The 18,974-nt window shown below is 45.3% G+C and overlaps 1 protein-coding gene across 2 annotated transcripts in view; it reads right to left on the bottom strand.

Annotated features, from left to right (window-relative positions):
• Positions 1–18,974, bottom strand: part of LOC121546058 (plexin A3) — a 165,441-nt gene that overhangs the window by 11,222 nt on the left and 135,245 nt on the right. Inside the window, exons 16-25 of one of the 2 annotated variants that reach the window (XM_045209508.1) lie at positions 18,766–18,927; positions 17,639–17,732; positions 17,189–17,428; positions 16,721–16,864; positions 12,931–13,165; positions 11,673–11,821; positions 10,226–10,482; positions 6,417–6,483; positions 4,513–4,659; positions 226–385 (exon numbers count right to left, since the gene is read on the bottom strand). In XM_045209508.1, coding sequence (XP_045065443.1) covers positions 226–385; positions 4,513–4,659; positions 6,417–6,483; positions 10,226–10,482; positions 11,673–11,821; positions 12,931–13,165; positions 16,721–16,864; positions 17,189–17,428; positions 17,639–17,732; positions 18,766–18,927 — 1,655 coding nt within the window. The remainder of the gene's footprint in view (positions 1–225; positions 386–4,512; positions 4,660–6,416; positions 6,484–10,225; positions 10,483–11,672; positions 11,822–12,930; positions 13,166–16,720; positions 16,865–17,188; positions 17,429–17,638; positions 17,733–18,765; positions 18,928–18,974) is intronic. The other variant, XM_041857064.1, reaches the window with a different exon arrangement.

The raw sequence follows: 18,974 nt of genomic DNA, 5'->3' as shown, positions 1-18,974 counted from the left end.
AGACCAGTGTTTCTTAAGAGGCTGTTATTACCATAGACCAGTGTTTCTTAATCCTGGTCCTGGATTTCTATTTTTTGGGGCGCTACACCTTTTCCCCCCAAATAATCCAAGGTTGATGATGCGTTGATCCTTTGAATCAGCTGTGTAGTGCTAGACCCTTTTGGCCCCCAGGACCATGATTAAGAAACACTCCTATAGACATCCATATATACAGTAGGTTCTTACCCAGGTCCATGTCATCAGCCTGGGGTCTCTGGGAGTAGGGGATGCCTTTGTACACAGCGTCCAGCAGCTTGTCCTTCACCTGAGTGACCGTGTCACAGTTCAGCACCTTCACCGGGACCTCGGTGCCTGCCTCACCCTCCGGAGGGATACATATCAGAGTCTGGGGGGGGGGAGAAACCACAGAGCCATCAGTACTAGAGAGGGACTAGGGGGGGGGGGAGAAACTACAGAGCCATCAGTACTAGAGAGGGACTAGGGGGGGGGGAGAAACCACAGAGCCATCAGTACTAGAGAGGGACTAGGGGGGGGGGGAGAAACCACAGAGCCATCAGTACTAGAGAAGGGGGGGAAACCACAGAGCCATCAGTACTAGAGAGGGACTACTAGAGAGGGAGGGACTACTAGAGAGGGAGGGACTACTAGAGAGGGAGGGACTACTAGAGAGGGAGGGACTACTAGAGAGAGAGGGCCTACTAGAGAGGGAGGGGCTACTAGAGAGGGAGGGACTACTAGAGAGGGAGGGACTACTAGAGAGGGAGGGACTACTAGAGAGGGAGGGACTACTAGAGAGGGAGGGACTACTCGAGAGGGAGGGACTACTAGAGAGAGAGGGACTACTAGAGAGGGAGGGACTACTAGAGAGAGAGGGACTACTAGAGAGGGAGGGACTACTAGAGAGAGAGGGACTACTAGAGAGGGAGGGACTACTAGAGAGGGAGGGACTCCTAGAGAGGGAGGGACTACTAGAGAGGGAGGGACTACTAGAGAGGGAGGGACTACTAGAGGGGGAGGGACTACTAGAGAGGGAGGGACTACTAGAGAGGGAGGGACTACTAGAGAGGGAGGGACTCCTAGAGAGGGAGGGACTACTAGAGAGGGAGGGACTACTAGAGAGGGAGGGACTCCTAGAGAGGGAGGGACTACTAGAGAGGGAGGGACTACTAGAGAGAGAGGGACTACTAGAGAGGGAGGGACTACTAGAGAGGGAGGGACTACTAGAGAGAGAGGGACTACTAGAGAGGGAGGGACTACTAGAGAGGGAGGGACTACTAGAGAGGGAGGGACTACTAGAGAGGGAGGGACTACTAGAGGGGGAGGGACTACTAGAGAGGGAGGGACTACTAGAGCGCTGCACTGTGCCTGTCCTACGGTAGGTCATTCCCTTTAAAGGGGAATTCTTCCAGTTAAAGAGAGAGACATTTAGACTGCAATTTCGTCAGGTGTTTGTTTTTCATGAATCACTTTAAATGCTATTTTATCAATAGTCTCCCCCAGATATATTAACTGCATTGTCGATAATGAAGATTTTATCTGTTTGAAGATAATCAGTGAAGAATACAAGTGATCTGGAGGACACATTTTTTAGCCTTCCTCGGGTCAATTGAAAACTGACAGAGGACATTGATTTAACTACAAACAAAGATTTATATAACACACCATGTGCCATAGTTAAAAGGAGGAGATTGAGGATTGAGAGCAAACACATAATATATTTGAACAGTTCTGGCACCCCTTCACAGCTCAACTAGTCACAATATAGAGAAGTCAGGCTCTATTTGGTAAAGTGTCATTATAACAAATTGAGATGCATTCAGCCTCATTTGCAACTTGCATTCACACATTAACTAACGTAGAAGAGTGGTGTCAGAATGAGGCCATACTCTGAATTCCTATACAAACTCTATACAGGGACTATCATAGCTAATAGATTCTGTATTGTCTACTGGCTAACGTCTTTCTGTAAACTAGCGTGCCATGTTGCTATGTCAGTATTGACAGACGGTAAACAATGATTTGCTGCAGGCCTGATGGAGTTTCTGTGTTCAACACTATTTACTCTAGAGCAGAGGTGTCAAACATACTGCCTCCAGGCCAGATCCGGCTCACGAGGCAGGGAGTCCAATCCGGCCCACGGGTGGTTTGAGTAAAAAATATATTTTAAAATGACTTAAACCAAATCAAAACTGTGTAGACATGATAATGGACCTACATTCATACCGTTTCTTGACTGTGTCCAGCTTGCTAATACTTGTCACGAATTCCGCCGAGACTGCTCCTCCTCCTTGTTCGGGCAGGCTTCGGCATTCGTCGTCCCCGGAGTACTAGCTGCTACCGCTTGATGTTCTCTATGTTTGTTTGGTTTTGTCTTGTTGGTGCACCTGTTTCGTATTATGTATTGATTAGGTCACCTATACGTTTCCTTTGGTTTTGTTTGCAGTTGTGTGTTGTTGAACGCCTGTCCGTTGGTGTATGTTTATTGTTTTCTAGTGTTTAGTGTTTTACGCACCGTTTGCGTAATCGCTCGCCTCCTGTGTTTTGAGGCCCGTTATTTTGTATTTGTCTTTGTGACAATTAAAGTCGGTTCGACTAAGCTTCTGTGTCCTGCGCCTGACTCCAACACCGCATCCACATCAGCTCGTGACAATACTCACTGAAATGAAAGCTAGAAGCTACATTTTGAGCGAGGAAATATAACACATTTTCAGTGCGGCCCTCCGGACCTCGTTGAAGACCGAATGCGGCCCCCAGGGCAAAATGAATTTTACACCCCCGCTCTCGAGGAATCCTGACTATTGGAAAAGCATTGATTCAAATTTTTACACAATCTACAACTAAACGCCATTAAATTACCTATGTTGATTCTTGGAATAACCAAGGTGCAGTCCCCATCCAAAAAGGTCAAAGGTTGTGACCAGAGAGGAGAGAGGTCCTTCTAATGTATTTATTTACTGGGCATGTACATGCTGTGCTGCCAGTCCATACACATTCATGAGGAGACCTTTGGTGTGTGCTGGGTGCGTTAATCAGGTGATTAGCACAGTGTGCAGCTGGCACAGGGTACCACAGACATATGTACCACTGACACTCACTGATCATTAGCAAAGTACATTTCCTTCCATGCACTAGAAATAGTTAACAAGTGGGGCATTTATGATTAAAAACCAATTACATAGCAAAGTATAGGAATTCTCAAGGAGCAGGAGAATCCTTATCATTTGAGGAGGTCCAAGGTCAAGCAGGGTTCTGGACATGGGGTGATTTCTGGCGTCTTGGAGATAAAAGCGTATCTATCCGATCTGAGAATCTACGGTCCACAGGTCCACTTTACAGTACTTGAAAGTATCAGATCTGAATATCCAATACTGCAGTACTTCCCCGTAAAGTTGCCAGTCTTGGTTAAAGCCATGTAAAGGGATGCAAGAGATAACCGTGAATGATAGTTATCCATAGTGTGTACAGATGGCCCCAGACACAGAGATAACAGAGCCTCCCTCCCATCATCCATAGGTGGTATGGATTATGAGTGATATTAAGGGTATATGGAAGCAGGGGGCATAAAGCTGTCCTATAGCGTTGTCCTCTACTGAAGATCCCCCAGGGCCAGAGATATAGACAGATCCTATGGGAGCATCTGCCTATATAGGGCTAATTTCTGTGACATCTGCTATTCTGTCTACCGATCCCTCTGAAGGAGGCAGAGATGACCCTGTCCTGAGTTGATGCTGCAGTGTTGTCCCAGCAGTGTGGGGAGTGACGAATGGCCTCGGATGCAGGCAGTAAACAGCTGATAAGTGGAGAAGTGGAGGGGTGGGAGTGGGCGGGCTAGCAGTGCATTCTACCAAGTCAGCGTATTGCTATTTTTCCATATAAATAATTAAAATGAGGATATATTTGGAGAATTCCTGTGCTGTTTTTATGTTTCATTCGCCAATCTGGGGTGTGACGCTTTTATGTGGAAGTCAATGGGTTGCTGACGGTGAGTAAATCATTAATTGTTTAAGTGTAGTATTTCCTGGCAGTGCTGCTTGGCCGCCTGGTTAGGGTAGAGAGAGCGATGTGGTGGGAAGGGTTTGTTTTATTGGCGGACAATAAATATCTTGATTTGTTTTAATCATTACTGGCACGCAGCAGGTAAGTAGGTTAGTTCCATCAGCCCTCCCTCACCCATAAAGCCACGCCTCCTACCACTGTCTACACTGAGATCCCACAGCCAACGAGAGAGCCAAGGCCAACCTCACTTGCTCAGTAACATGTCAGGTGATTTGCATGGCAAAGCCTGCTAAACATTCTCCCACCTGTTTGTTTGTTTTGCATCTTGAACCACATTAAGTGAGAATCAGTACATGGATTGATCTTGCTGCCCTGGGACTGAGAGGGTTGGCTCCATTACGCTACATGGTGTGAGAGTCCTGGTCTGTGTGTCTGTGTGTCTGTGTGTCTGTGTGTCTGTGTGTCTGTGTGTCTGTGTGTCTGTGTGTCTGTGTGTGGAGGAGGGTCCTTCCGCACCAGCTGTTTGTAGTCGATCTGCTGGCGGATGAGCTTGTCTTCACTGAGCGAGTAGCGAGCCTCTCCTGTGATGGCGTCTATAGGCCCCTTCTCCATCTGCTGCTTGATGGCACAGAACAGCATGAACAGAGGCTCCCCAGCACACTCCTGAGAGAGAGAGAGAGAGAGAGAGAGAGAGAGAGAGAGAGAGAGAGAGAGAGAGAGAGAGAGAGAGAGAGAGAGAGAGAGAGGGGGAGAGAGAGGGAGAGGGAGAGAGTAAAAGCAGAAGAGGGAGGGAGTAACTGAGTGTGAAAAGAGGGAGAGGTAATCACATCCCTTTCAGTGAGGAGTGGGGAAGTGACCAATTACCCACTTACAGGGTTTGATGACTAACCAGTGATACTAAGGGAACACCATTATTTAGTTCTTAGGGCAGATTAATTTGACATCATTAATTACAACATGACATCCTGAATCTAAAGCTGCTTGGGCACAGAGGGGCCTTCAAGCCCAGACACAGAGGACAATGGACCCATCTACCGGGCTTCTAAATCCTGCTGCCAGTAACCAAATGTAACCAGTAACCAGTAACCAGTAACCAGTAACCAAATGTAACCAGTAACCAGTAACCATATGGAGCAATATTCAAACAACGGAAACCTTAAACACACAAATGACTCCCCAATTGTCCAATGTAAGTAGGACAGAGATAGTTTAAGCATGAGTCAGTCATACTGATTGTTCATGCTGGGATGTGTCAGTGCTGTTCTGAATTTATGTACTGTGTTTGATGACATGTTCTTCTGTGGTCTTAATAATCTGTACAGTTGAGTTGACGTCACATTTAATAACATCATATCTACAGGTTTTAAGTTACTCTCCACAATGTTTTCTCAGTTCAAAACCAGTCAAACGAGAGTAACGAATAAGCTTCTATATTTTTCCAGACCATGTCCGATGAGATTAAATCCTCAGATAATTTGTTCTTCACTAAAGGGGTTTATGTTGAACATGCTAAGTAGATATTTTTTTTTCGGTTTCCAGAACTTCATAAATCTTAACATGGCATTACATTTGTTATTTAAGAAACTCTAGAACCTTTACCTTCCCGAATAACATCTACCCTCAGGTACTGAAAACCTCCGTTAAGATATCTATTTTTGTTAATTTAGTGAAAAGCCTGGCTACGAAAGCTGAATATTGCTATGCAAGCTGAATATAAAAATGTGGAAGCCAATCCAGAATAGAGGTTTAAGTAGAGCTTGTGGAAACATTTCTGGGTAATTACTTGGGGAGGCTGGGAAGATGGCCAGAACACTTTAACATCTGCACTGATGTAACTTAAATATAATTGGTGGCCATCCAGAGCTACATTCCAATAGGCATTTCAGGCCTGAACTCACAATGGGCCTGGTGTTCTTGTCCTTAACGTGAATGGCAATTTTAATCAAATCCCAGAGTAACACAGCAGTAGCATATGGCCAGGAAAAACACAGAAAGGCCATTTTGGGTGGTGGGTAGCACCTAACAGGATGTGGTTAGACAAAATGACCACAACTTCCCCCAGAGTGATTCCCCGATACGGTTCACACTGTGGCCATGCTGCGGTCACACAGAGTGAGAATTAACAGCACCAGGACCATGATTAGCCAAAGAACCCCACCTCAGAAATATAATTACAACTCGCACATTACACTAATAATAGCAATTAACGATCATTTTACAGAATTTCTGGATTTCTTTTTAGAACGGGTACAGAATCCACAGTGTTGCTTTGAGCCCACTGGTGATCCAGCCAAACAACAGGTATTTTGTGAATAAATCACAAGCATCAATCTTCTGCTAAGTATCTGAATCGCTCTGCTCTGAACCCAAATGAACCCTATGTTCAAAAAACGATCTGAGCACCATTAAAACTGCCTTACCTTGAGGAAGCGATGAAGCAGGAATGTAAACCAGTTGGTGAGCATCTTCTCAGCCACCGACTCCGTCCTACAGGAGAGATGAGACACCGGTCAGATTCAACAACACGTGTCTGAGTAGAGCAAGGTGCTAGTAAGGGACTGAGAGGAGAGCACTCAGCCTATGTCTCTACAGGTAAGTAGCCTCACTGTGTGGCCTAGGGTTATGTAGTGTTCTAAACCCCTGCCTAGGGTGATGTAGTGTTCTAAACCACTGCCTAGGGTTATGTAGTGTTCTAAACCACTGCCTAGGGTGATGTAGTGGTCTAAACCCCTGCCTAGGGTCTAAACCCCTGCCTAGGGGGATGTAGTGGTCTAAACCACTGCCTAGGGTTATGTAGTGGTCTAAACCGCTGCCTAGGGTTATGTAGTGGTCTAAACCACTGCCTAGGGTGATGTAGTGGTCTAAACCACTGCCTAGGGTCTAAACCCCTGCCTAGGGTTATGTAGTGTTCTAAACCCCTGCCTAGCGTTATGTAGTGGTCTAAACCACTGCCTAGGGTGATGTAGTGGTCTAAACCGTTGCCTAGGGTCTAAACCCCTGCCTAGGGTTATGTAGTGTTCTAAACCCCTGCCTAGGGTTATGTAGTGTTCTAAACCACTGCCTAGGGTGATGTAGTGGTCTAAACCGCTGCCTAAGGTCTAAACCCCTGCCTAGGGTTATGTAGTGGTCTAAACCCCTGCCTAGGGTTATGTAGTGTTCTAAACCACTGCCTAGGGTGATGTAGTGGTCTAAACCGTTGCCTAGGGTCTAAACCCCTGCCTAGGGTGATGTAGTGTTCTAAACCCCTGCCTAGGGTTATGTAGTGTTCTAAACCACTGCCTAGGGTTATGTAGTGTTCTAAACCACTGCCTAGGGTGATGTAGTGGTCTAAACCGCTGCCTAGGGTGATGTAGTGTTCTAAACCACTGCCTAGGGTGATGTAGTGGTCTAAACCGCTGCCTAGGGTCTAAACCCCTGCCTAGGGTTATGTAGTGTTCTAAACCACTGCCTAGCGTTATGTAGTGTTCTAAACCACTGCCTAGGGTCTAAACCACTGCCTAGGGTGATGTAGTGTTCTAAACCACTGCCTAGGGTGATGTAGTGTTCTAAACCACTGCCTAGGGTGATGTAGTGTTCTAAACCACTGCCTAGGGTGATGTAGTGGTTTTTCACTGATACTTCAGCACTGTCTATATATCTTCCACAAAATATACATAAAATATGTATATATATAAAATAGATATATTTTTTTAACCTCTACGGGATCGGTGTCCCGTATACGGGACGGTTGAGCTAACGTGCGCTAATGTGATTAGCATGACTGTTGTAAGTAACAGCACACTTTCCAGGACATAAACATGTCTTATATGGGCAGAAAGCCTAAATTCTTGTTAATCTAACTACACTGTCCAATTTACAGTAGCTATTACAGTGAAAAAAACAAACATGCTATTGTTTGAGGAGAGTGCACAACAACAGAAAACGTATCATGGCAACTGGTTTGATACATTCACCTCTGAAGGTAAATAATGTACTTACATTCTGTAATCTTGCTCTGATTTGTCATCCTAAGGGTCCCAGAGATAAAATGTAGCATAGTTTCTTTGATAAAATCAATTTTTATATTCAAATATAGGAACTGGGTTCTACAGTTTAAACCCCTGCTGTCTCTGGCTCCACACCCACCCCGCCCAGCCATCTAGATGTGTGAAAGTTACATTTTGTATTACCATATAATTTTGGTATGTTCTCTATAGTTATGTACTTGAAAATGTATCAATTGACCAATTCGGCACATTTGGGCAGACTTGCTACAAAATAGTCCAGTATTGCAATGCTTCACTGGATCAATCTGAAACTTTGCACACACACTGCAGCCATCTAGTGGCCAAAATCTAAATTGCACCTAAACTGCAATAGTATACAGTGGGGAAAAAAAGTATTTAGTCAGCCACCAATTGTGCAAGTTCTCCCACTTAAAAAGATGAGAGAGGCCTGTAATTTTCATCATAGGTACACGTCAACTATGACAGACAAAATGAGAAAAATCACATTGTAGGATTTTTAATGAATTTATTTGCAAATTATGGTGGAAAATAAGTATTTGGTCAATAACAAAAGTTTCTCAATACTTTGTTATATACCCTTTGTTGGCAATGACACAGGTCAAACGTTTTCTGTAAGTCTTCACAAGGTTTTCACACACTGTTGCTGGTATTTTGGCCCATTCCTCCATGCAGATCTCCTCTAGAGCAGTGATGTTTTGGGGCTGTCGCTGGGCAACACAGACTTTCAACTCCCTCCAAAGATTTTCTATGGGGTTGAGATCTGGAGACTGGCTAGGCCACTCCAGGACCTTGAAATGCTTCTTACGAAGCCACTCCTTCGTTGCCCGGGCGGTGTGTTTGGGATCATTGTCATGCTGAAAGACCCAGCCACGTTTAATCTTCAATGCCCTTGCTGATGGAAGGAGGTTTTCACTCAAAATCTCACGATACATGGCCCCATTCATTCTTTCCTTTACACAGATTAGTCGTCCTGGTTCCTTTGCAGAAAAACAGCCCCAAAGCATGATGTTTCCACCCCCATGCGTCACAGTAGGTATGGTGTTCTTTGGATGCAACTCAGCATTCTTTGTCCTCCAAACACGACGAGTTGAGTTTTTACCAAAAAGTTATATTTTGGTTTCATCTGACCATATGACATTCTCCCAATCCTCTTCTGGATCATCCAAATGCACTCTAGCAAACTTCAGACGGGCCTGGACATGTACTGGCTTAAGCAGGGGGACACGTCTGGCACTGCAGGATTTGAGTCCCTGGCGGCGTAGTGTGTTACTGATGATAGGCTTTGTTACTTTGGTCCCAGCTCTCTGCAGATCATTCACTAGGTCCCCCCCGTGTGGTTCTGGGATTTTTGCTCACCGTTCTTGTGATCATTTTGACCCCACGGGGTGAGATCTTGCGTGGAGCCCCAGATCGAGGGAGATTATCAGTGGTCTTGTATGTCTTCCATTTCCTAATAATTGCTCCCACAGTTGATTTCTTCAAACCAAGCTGCTTACCTATTGCAGATTCAGTCTTCCCAGCCTGGTGCAGGTCTACAATTTTGTTTCTGGTGTCCTTTGACAGCTCTTTGGTCTTGGCCATAGTGGAGTTTGGAGTGTGACTGTTTGAGGTTGTGGACAGGTGTCTTTTATACTGATAACAAGTTCAAACAGGTGCCATTAATACAGGTAACGAGTGGAGGACAGAGGAGCCTCTTAAAGAAGAAGTTACAGGTCTGTGAAATCTTGCTTGTTTGTAGGTGACCAAATACTTATTTTCCACCATAATTTGCAAATAAATTCATTAAAAATCCTACAATGTGATTTTCTGGATTTTTTTTCCTCAATTTGTCTGTCATAGTTGACGTGTACCTATGATGAAAATTACAGGCCTCTCTCATCTTTTTAAGTGGGAGAACTTGCACAATTGGTGGCTGACTAAATACTTTTTTCCCCCACTGTATTGTGGCCTTTCTCTTGCATTTCAAAGATGATGGAACAAAAAAATAAATAGAAAACACATGTTTTTTTGTTTGTATTATCTTTTACCAGATCTAATGTGTTATATTCTCCTACATTAATTTCAAATTTCCACAAACTTCAAAGTGTTTCATTTCAAATGGTATCAAGAATATGCATATCCTTGCTTCAGGTCCTGAGCTACAGGCAGTTAGATTTGGGTATGTCATTTTAGGCGAAAATTGAAAAAAGGGTCAGATTCTTAAGAGATTAAAGTAGCCTCACCGTCGGAGCAGCAGTTTAGGATGGTTGCGGTTCTCCAGGTTCTTCTCTATGAGGTCAGCCAGCAACTGTTTCAGCACCACGGTGGCGTACTCCATGCGGCCCTGCAGCGCGGCCATGAGTAGAGAGGCCACGTTACCTCGGTCCCGCATGGAGAAGGACCTCTGGGCCTCTAGGGTGTGGATGAAGGTCAGCAGAAACATCTTACTGTGCAGCAGCTGGCTGAACAGACGCAGGGCTTTCTCCACATTGGCCGGGGACTGAGGGACAGGACACAGGAGGAGGAGGAGGGGGAGGGGGGGACACAGAGGTTGGAATACACCAAAGGAGGTCCAAAAGGTTAAGAGGGGAGAGTGGAGAGGGGAGAGGGGAGATGGGAGAGGGGAGAGGGGAGAGGGGAGAGGGGAGTGGAGAGGGGATATAGGGGAGAGGGAGAGAGGAGAGGAGAGAGAGGAGAGAGAGGGGGAGAGAGGGAGAGGGAGAGGGGGAGAGGGAGAGGGGAGAGGAGAGGGAGAGGGAGAGGGAGAGAGAAGAGGGGAGAGGGGGAGAGGGGAGAGGGAGAGAGGGGAGAGGGGAGAGGGGAGAGGGGAGAGGGGAGAGGGGGAGAGGGGGAGAGACAAGGGGAGGGGGAGAGGGGAGGAGAGAGGAGAGAGGAGAGGAGAGAGGAGAGAGGAGAGAGAGGAGAGAAGGGAGAGGAGAGGGGAGATAGGAGAGAATAGGGGAGGGGGGAGGAGAGAGAGGAGAGGGGAGAAGGGAGAGGGGAGAGGGGAGAGGGGAGACAGGAGAGGGGAGAGAGGAGAGGGAGATAGGAGACAGGAGAGGGGAGAGGGGAGAGTGGAGAGAGGAGCGGGGAGAGAGGAGAGGGGAGAAGAGAGGGGAGAGGAGAGAGGAGAGAGGAGAGAGGAGAGAGGAGAGAGGAGAGGAGAGAGGAGAGAGGAGAGGGGAGAGGGGAGAGGGGAGAGGGGAGAGGGGAGAGGAGAGGAAAGTGTCAAGAGAAAAATGGGTAGAGAAAATGGTTTGTTATTAGTATGAGGATTACATGGAGCACCAGCTAAAAACGTGGCTGTAGTGACTTAAAATATTCCTCTATGCTGACTATTTTCTAAACATTTCTGCAGCAGACTCTAGACAAGTCGTCCACGGAGGCCTGGTGGGGCTCCTGGGTTGACTCAGCCTCAGGTTTGAATTAAAAAGAAAGGAAGTTGAGAGGAAAAGAAAACAGGTTGCTCTGAAGCTTGGCACTAAGAGAGGAGTACTGCTGGCTACTGACTTTAGGGGATTTTTAAACAGGATCTATCACTTTATTTTGATTCCTTTATTTTTTTGGCAGCGAGTTACAGTACAACAAAAGTGAACTTCAGGAAAGCATACCGAGTTACCAAGACAAGACAAGTGAAGATAGAAGCACAAGGCAGTGAAGTGAACTAGTGCTCTAGTTTAGTTCTCTTACACTTACATCCAGCTCCTTGAGGACGGGGTGCTCCTCGATGCCGGGGAACATGACTCTCATGGTGTAGGTACGGTACTCCAGGAAGGGGATCTTCACTCCGTCCATGTCATTGGTCAGCTCCTGGATGTCTGTCTGCAGCTCAGCGAATGCTGAGTTGACAGAAGCAGAAGAGACAAAAATTGCTATTTTAAGCCAATCCCAGAGTAAAACAGGAGAAGCATATGGTCAGGAAGAACACAGAATGGTCATTTTGGGTGGTGGGGAGCACCTGACAGGATGTGGTTAGACAAAATGACCACAACTGCCTCCACTCTATTGATCAGATTAAGTCTGAGCGTTAACAAGCTGCCACACTCCGGACTAAATCTACCTGCTTCTAATCATTCTGAGCCGTGGTTGTCTTGACAGCTGGCACTGTATAGGAATACATGGATAAATGCTTATGACACTTGCAATAATCAAATTGACCAGACTGCCCTCTACCGATTAATGGACAGCATATTTTGGTCATCCTCATACTGTCCACAGTCAGCTCTGCGGTTGCCTGGTTACCTCGTACTGAGTAAGCGTAGCATCTCAGAAAATGTATTGTAAAGAATGTAGAGTGATTGACTTGTACTGTACCTACTATAGGAGCATAATAATATGCCATTTAGCAGACGCTTTTATCCAAAGCGACTTACAGTCATGCGTGCATACATTTTTGTGTATTGGTGGTCCCGGGGATCGAACCCACTACCGTGGCGTTACAAGCGCCGTGCTCTACCAGCTGAGCTACAGAGGACCACAGAGCATCACAATAACAACAACTGTTCAGAGCAGGCCAATGCTGATAGCACACTACTCTTCAAAAGCACACACATCTCTCTGATAAGACCATATCAAAAGAACCTGCCAGTTGATGTTCCAGCTCACTTCGATGAAGCAATCTTTGCTTGAGGAAAAGGCCTTGAGCAGTGCTGGTGTCATTTCAGTGACAGACATGCATGTGCAAAGAGCATACAGATAAACATATAACTGTTTTTAAGTGGCCATTGTGAAAAGGATATTTGTATCTTTATTTTACCAGGCAGGTCATTTAAGTCAAAATTCTTATTTACAATGATGGCCTGGCAAATAGGTTATGATAGGATATGATAGGATATGATAGGATAGGAGAGAAATAGGTTATGATAGGATATGACAGGATAGGAGAGGATATGACAGGATAGGAGAGCAATAGGAGAAGGAGGAGGGTCATAGTGACCGGTGCTCCTACCTTCTTTACACTCCAGGGCCACTCTGGACTCCAGGTTGTCCATCTGCAGCTGGAGTCGTTTCAGGGTGCGGTCAGCGTCCCGGGTCTTCCGCTTGTAGGCGATGAGCACGGCGATGATGGCGATGAGGAGCACCCCTCCTCCCGCCCCGATCCCGATGATGGCCGGCAGGGTCAGGGTGCTGTCAGAGTAGATGTGCAGGGTTCCTGGGGAGTACTCCAGACCACCCACCACAATCTGGAGGAGAAACACAAACCAGGTTCCCATCCAACAATGTCATGACAGGCCTGATGGAAACAGAACATTTTTCACTAAACCTTCCAAATGTCGACAAAACAAAACACCCTAGACAAGGTGGGATCTTTTTGTGTCTGTAAAATTAATTATGTGAGAAATGTCAGTGGAAACGCTTTTATGCACATATATTGATATAATAACCATCATATCAAAGTAAACTTGGAGTCAGGCAATGACATGTTCTGTGCTCCTCCCACTATGACTTGTCGCGAAACCATGCCGTTTATTAGGCTACAGATGAAATAAGTTATGATGAACTTCACAGGGTGGTGAAAGTGCACAGTGATGAGCTTGATGCTCCTTTCCAATAAATATCAAGGGTCTTATTGTGGTGACATGATCATCGATGCTTGTCTGCCATTTGACAAATACAAATGATCTCGCTCTTTCATCTATAATCTCATCATGTAGGCTATACGTGCGCTCTAGCCAAAAGCGCGCAATCTATATATATAACACATTTCTTGGGGGTGAGAAAACCATCAGTAGAGTTGAAAATGCAATGGAAATCCATTTAACTCGTATTTTCTATTCAGTACATGGGAATTTAACTGCAAAAAGTATTTTTATGTGCACTACGTCATCACGCACAGCCTTTTATCTGCAACAAGTCAATTTGATGGAAACACATCTCTAGCAGGAAAATGCACATACTGTTTATATGCAGATTTTTTAATATTCACATGAAAATCTGTCCCCAATTGGATGGAAAGCTAGCTACTGAGATGGAAAAATTGGGCTCTGTAATATGAAGGGTTTCATAACTACAGTGCCTTCAGAAAGTATTCATACCCCTTGACGTATTCCACATTTTGTTGTGTTACAGCCTGAATTCAAAATTGATTAAATATTTTAAAAAATCTCACCATCTACACACAATACCCCTTAACGACAAAGTGAAAACATGTTTTTAGAAATTATAGCAAATTTATAAAACATGTAATACAGAAATATCTAATTTACATAAGTAGTCACATCCCTGAGTCAGTACTGGTTAAGTCTTTAAGAGCTTTGCACACCTGGATTGAACAATATTTGCACATTAATATTTGTAAAATTCTTCAAGCTCTGCCAAGTTGGTTGTTGATCATTGCTACACAGCCATTTTCAAGTCTTGCCATAGATTTTCATGCCGATTTAAGTCAAAACTGTAACCAGGCCACTCAGGAACATTCAATGTCGTCTTGATAAGCAACTCCAGTGTATATTTGGCCTTGTGTTTTAGGTTATTGTCCTGCTGAAAGGTGAATTTGTCTCCCAGTGTCTGTTGGAAAGCAAACTGAACCAGGTTTTCCTCTAGGATTTTGCCAGTGCTTCGCTCTATTCCGTTTATTTTTATCCTAAAAAACTCTGTAGTCCTTGCTGATGACAAGCATACCCATAACATGATGCAGCCACCACCATGCTTGAAAATATGAAACGTGGTACTCAGTGATGTGTTGTGTTGGATTTGCCCCAAACATAACACTTTGTATTCAGGACATACACAATTTTTTTGCAGTTTTACTTTAGTACCATATTGGAAACAGGATGCATGTTTTGGAATATGTGTTTATTCTGTACAGGCTTCCTTCTTTTCCCTCTGTCACTTAGGTTAGTATTGTGGAGTAACTGTTGTTGATCCATCCTCAGTTTTCTCCTATCACAGCCTTTAAACTCTGTAACTGTTTGAAGGTCACCATTGGCCTCATGTTGAAATCCCTGAGCGGTTTCCTTTCTCTCCGGCAACTGAGTTAGGAAGGATGCCTGTATCTTTGTAGTGACTGGGTGTATTGATACACCATCCGAAGTGTAATTAACAACTTCACCATGCTCAAAGGGATATTCAGTGTCTGCTTTTTTTTTTTTTACCCATCTACCAATAGGTGCCCATCTTTGCAAGGCATTGGGAAACCTCCCTGGTCTTTGTGGTTGAATCGTTCGACACTATTGCACACTATTGCAAATTTTTACCCCTGAACTTATTTAGGCTTGCCATTACAAAGGGGTTGAATACTTATTGACTCAAGACATTTCAGCTTTTCATTTTGAATTAATTTGGAAACATTTCTAAAAACATAATTCCACTTTGACATTATGGGTTATTGTGTGTAGGCCAGTGACACAAAATCTCAATTTAATCCATTGAAATTTCAGGCTGTAAACAACACAATGTGGAAAAAGTGGAGGAGTGTGAATGCTTTCTGAAGGCACTGCATGTAGCTCAGACTCAGAGTTACAGTACATGTCGAAACTTTTTAGATTTGACCCAGGTTCATTGGAGCCCCTTCTAACATCTCCTTTTTAAACTTCAGGCCAATTACAGATGGCTTCCAACAGGTTTGGCTAACGAGTTTCACCTTTACCACCCCATTCCCCTCCTGGCTGTGTGCTTTAATTATTGAGTGGTGAGGATGGGGACCGGCGAGAACGCCACTCTGCTGTCTGTCCGTCACTGTGCTGTGTGTCAGGTCATTAACACAGCTGGCTCAGCCTTTTCACTGTGCCGTGTGTCTCCATCTCTCCCTGCCCCTGGGAGGGAGATCACTCCACTCCACCTCACCCATCACCCCCCCCCTCTCTCTCTCTCTCTCTCTCTCCCCCTCTCTTTGATCTCAGCTTTGATTTGTAAATGCTCCCTCCTCTCCACAGCTGACTCTATTGATCTGATTAAATTGAGTCTGAGCGTTTCACTGAATCAACAGCCAGTTACCTCGTCCAGGCATGTTAGTGTCAAGTCAATCACATAAGATCAGGACCATGCCGTTGATACAAAAGGTAAACAAGCTGCCACACTCCGGACTAAATCTACCTGCTTCTAATCATTCTGAGCCGTGGTTGTCTTGACAGCTGGCACTGTATAGGAATACATGGATAAATGCTTATGACACTTGCAATAATCAAATTGACCAGACTGCCCTCTGCCGATTAAATCACCTGCTCTCGACAACGGTTGTCTGTCCATAAAAAAAAAAAAAAAAAAATTGCATTTCATCAATCCAAGATTATTATTTTTCACCTCTACTGCTCAAGCCCACAGCTGATATCATTGTGCGCTGAGGCGTGCATGTAATAAAGCGAGGTAGTCCTGTTTGGCATTGATGATAATGCGCCAAAGCTGCGGAGTCAACAGATAGTTCGATTACATGGGAAATTGCTTGTATCAGCGGGCCGCCTAATCATAGTAAGTGTGTAATGCATGATGACCCTTTCCCATTTGACCTTTACATTTGGTGGATTAGCATTCAAGTAAAAAAAAAAACAGCCACACAGCTATTATAGAATTGATTATAGATGCACTGTCTTTACTGCACATCACCGCCGTACTCTAAGTCAGGCATGTTTCCAAATAGCACAGATAAAAGTGTTTTAACTACATGTCAAATATATTTAGAGAAATAACAAGACTGGATTATGGCCAGAGCAGTTTGGCTATAAAGGATATCTCACACGAAGCTATTGTTGACATAAAATACACAAACTACAGTAAACGGTGGGCGGGACATCTGGCCTTACCAGGACTCTCTGCTCCCCAGTCAGGTCTGGCGAATCACAGAGCAGCTGAAACTCCGAGACAGTTAACAGACAGGGCGTTTCACCAATCATCACGCTGTAGTTCAGCCGGGTGTTGCCCGGAGCAGGGGGAATCAGATTCTTGCCCTGTTTTCAGAAGAAAAATGTTATTAGTTTTCAAAAGAAACATTCTGTTGGACAATTATCACCTTTATCAGATGAAAGCACACACACAATAAAGTGTATGGGTCCTTAGAGTTTTATCAACCCTGACTTGTAACTCAATCCTCAGCTCAGGGACGTTGTAAATAGATGTGTAGGGAAATGAAGTTGTTTCTGTACTGGTTCTGTCTCACAGGACCTCTCTTGCTTCTCACAGGACCCAAGATGCTTAATCTCTAGAGCTTTATCCTCCTTCCTCTCAACAGACAAAAGTAACAGAAAATGAAACCAAACAAGGAATCTACTTACTTTGAGGATAATGGGAGAGCCGGGCTTGACCGCCAGTATCCCAGAGTTCCCTAGTGTTTCGAAGGTGGGGTTGGGGTAGTAGGTGAAAGGTGTCCCGTTGAGGACGAGCAGCGCAGCCACGTGATCCAGGATGAAGCCGTACTCGTCGGGGTGCAGGCCTGACTCTGGGGCCTGGTGCTGGGTGTAAATGATGGCCGGGGCCAGACAGGTCATCACAGAGTCATTCACCACAGTGCACACCTGGACATGAAGAGGAAGATAAAAGAGGAGGGTCAAACCAGGAACAAGTATGAGACAAACTTCTGTGTAAAACCACAATACTGACAATGTGTACAGTAACAAAAGCTTATTGCTTAAGTCCTTGATGCTAGCTGCTATTATACAGGTTAACCATTTGTAATAGTCAGAACGGTAGAGTGCAAACATGGAATGTTTATATTGGGAACTTACATTAGTAGTCTGTATTCCTGCATACTTGGCACGGACTTTGGGCTCCTGGATGGTGAGCAGGTTGGTACCTGTGACGGTGATCAAGGTGCTACCACTGAAACACAAATGGAAACATGGTGGTGGAGAGGTTAAGAAGAGATAGTTATTGCACACTGGTGACATGGGCAGAGAGAGAACAAGAAATGAAATAAGAACTTCCGTGTAACAGAGCTGCTATTTAGTGCGTTTGTCTGATTTGTAGGATTTATCTTACAGTACTGTTGGGATTCGAAAGAAGAGGAAGCTCTACAGTCCCCTCAAGGGTCCCATGGATTAGGATGTGATATACATTGGATACATCATCCCCCATACTGTCGATTGTGCTTTAAGTGTCATGGTGAAATGGTTACAATGGGACTGTGTGGGCGTCTCTGTGCGGCTTTGGGGCTCATGTTGTAATCTTAGTGTGTTCCCGAGTCATTACTGGCAGTAATTGATAGCTGGGCTGAGTTTCTCCTCAGAAATCTCCCAGGGCACTGGTCATGCGCTGAACGGTTCCAGCCTGCAGCCTTGGCTGGGAGAGGAGTGGAGGAGAGGGGAGAGGAGGAGTGGTGAGGGGAGGAGAGGAGAGGAGAGGAGGAGAGGAGAGGAGAGGAGAGGAGAGGAGAGGAGAGGAGAGGAGAGAGAGGAGAGGAGAGGGGAGAGGGGAGGAGAGGAGGAGAGGAGAGGAGAGGGAGAGGAGAGGAGAGGAGAGGAGAGGAGAGGAGAGGAGAGGAGAGGAGAGGAGAGGAGAGGAGAGGAGAGGGGAGAGAAGGAGTGGGGAGGGGAGGAAGGGAGGGGAGAAGTGAAGGAAGAGAAGAGAAGAGAAGAGAAGAGAAGAGAAGAGAAGAGAAGAGAAGAGAAGAGAGGAGAGGAGAGGAGAGGAGAGGAGAGGAGAGGAGGAGAGGAGAGGAGAGGAGAGGGAGAGGAGGAGAGAGAGAGGGAGGAGGGGGGGGGAGGAGGGGAGGGGAGAAGTGAAGGAAGAGAAGAGAAGAGAAGAGAAGAGAAGAGAAGAGAAGAGAAGAGAAGAGAAGAGAAGAGAAGAGAAGAGAAGAGAAGAGAAGAGAAGAGGAGAAGGCTTGGCTGCAGCTGGTATCACCACTACTCACTTCACTATACTCCAGTTGGGCTCGATGCTGGAGATGGTGGGATCCTCTGTGTAGATGTAGTGTGTGTCACTGCTGGTGACCTCAGCTTTGTCGATTAACAGTTTGATTGACGCAGGTCCTGTACCAGACGGTGTCACACACACAATGTCCCTGTTGGTCCTCCTGTGGCCGGTTAGACAAGAGGATATGTCATATTGTATCACATAGAA

The sequence above is a fragment of the Coregonus clupeaformis genome, chromosome 30 (genome assembly GCF_020615455.1).
Source record: "Coregonus clupeaformis isolate EN_2021a chromosome 30, ASM2061545v1, whole genome shotgun sequence".
NCBI lineage: Eukaryota > Metazoa > Chordata > Actinopteri > Salmoniformes > Salmonidae > Coregonus > Coregonus clupeaformis.
Note: the sequence above shows the minus strand (reverse complement) of the source record. Positions and strands in the feature narration are given on the sequence as shown.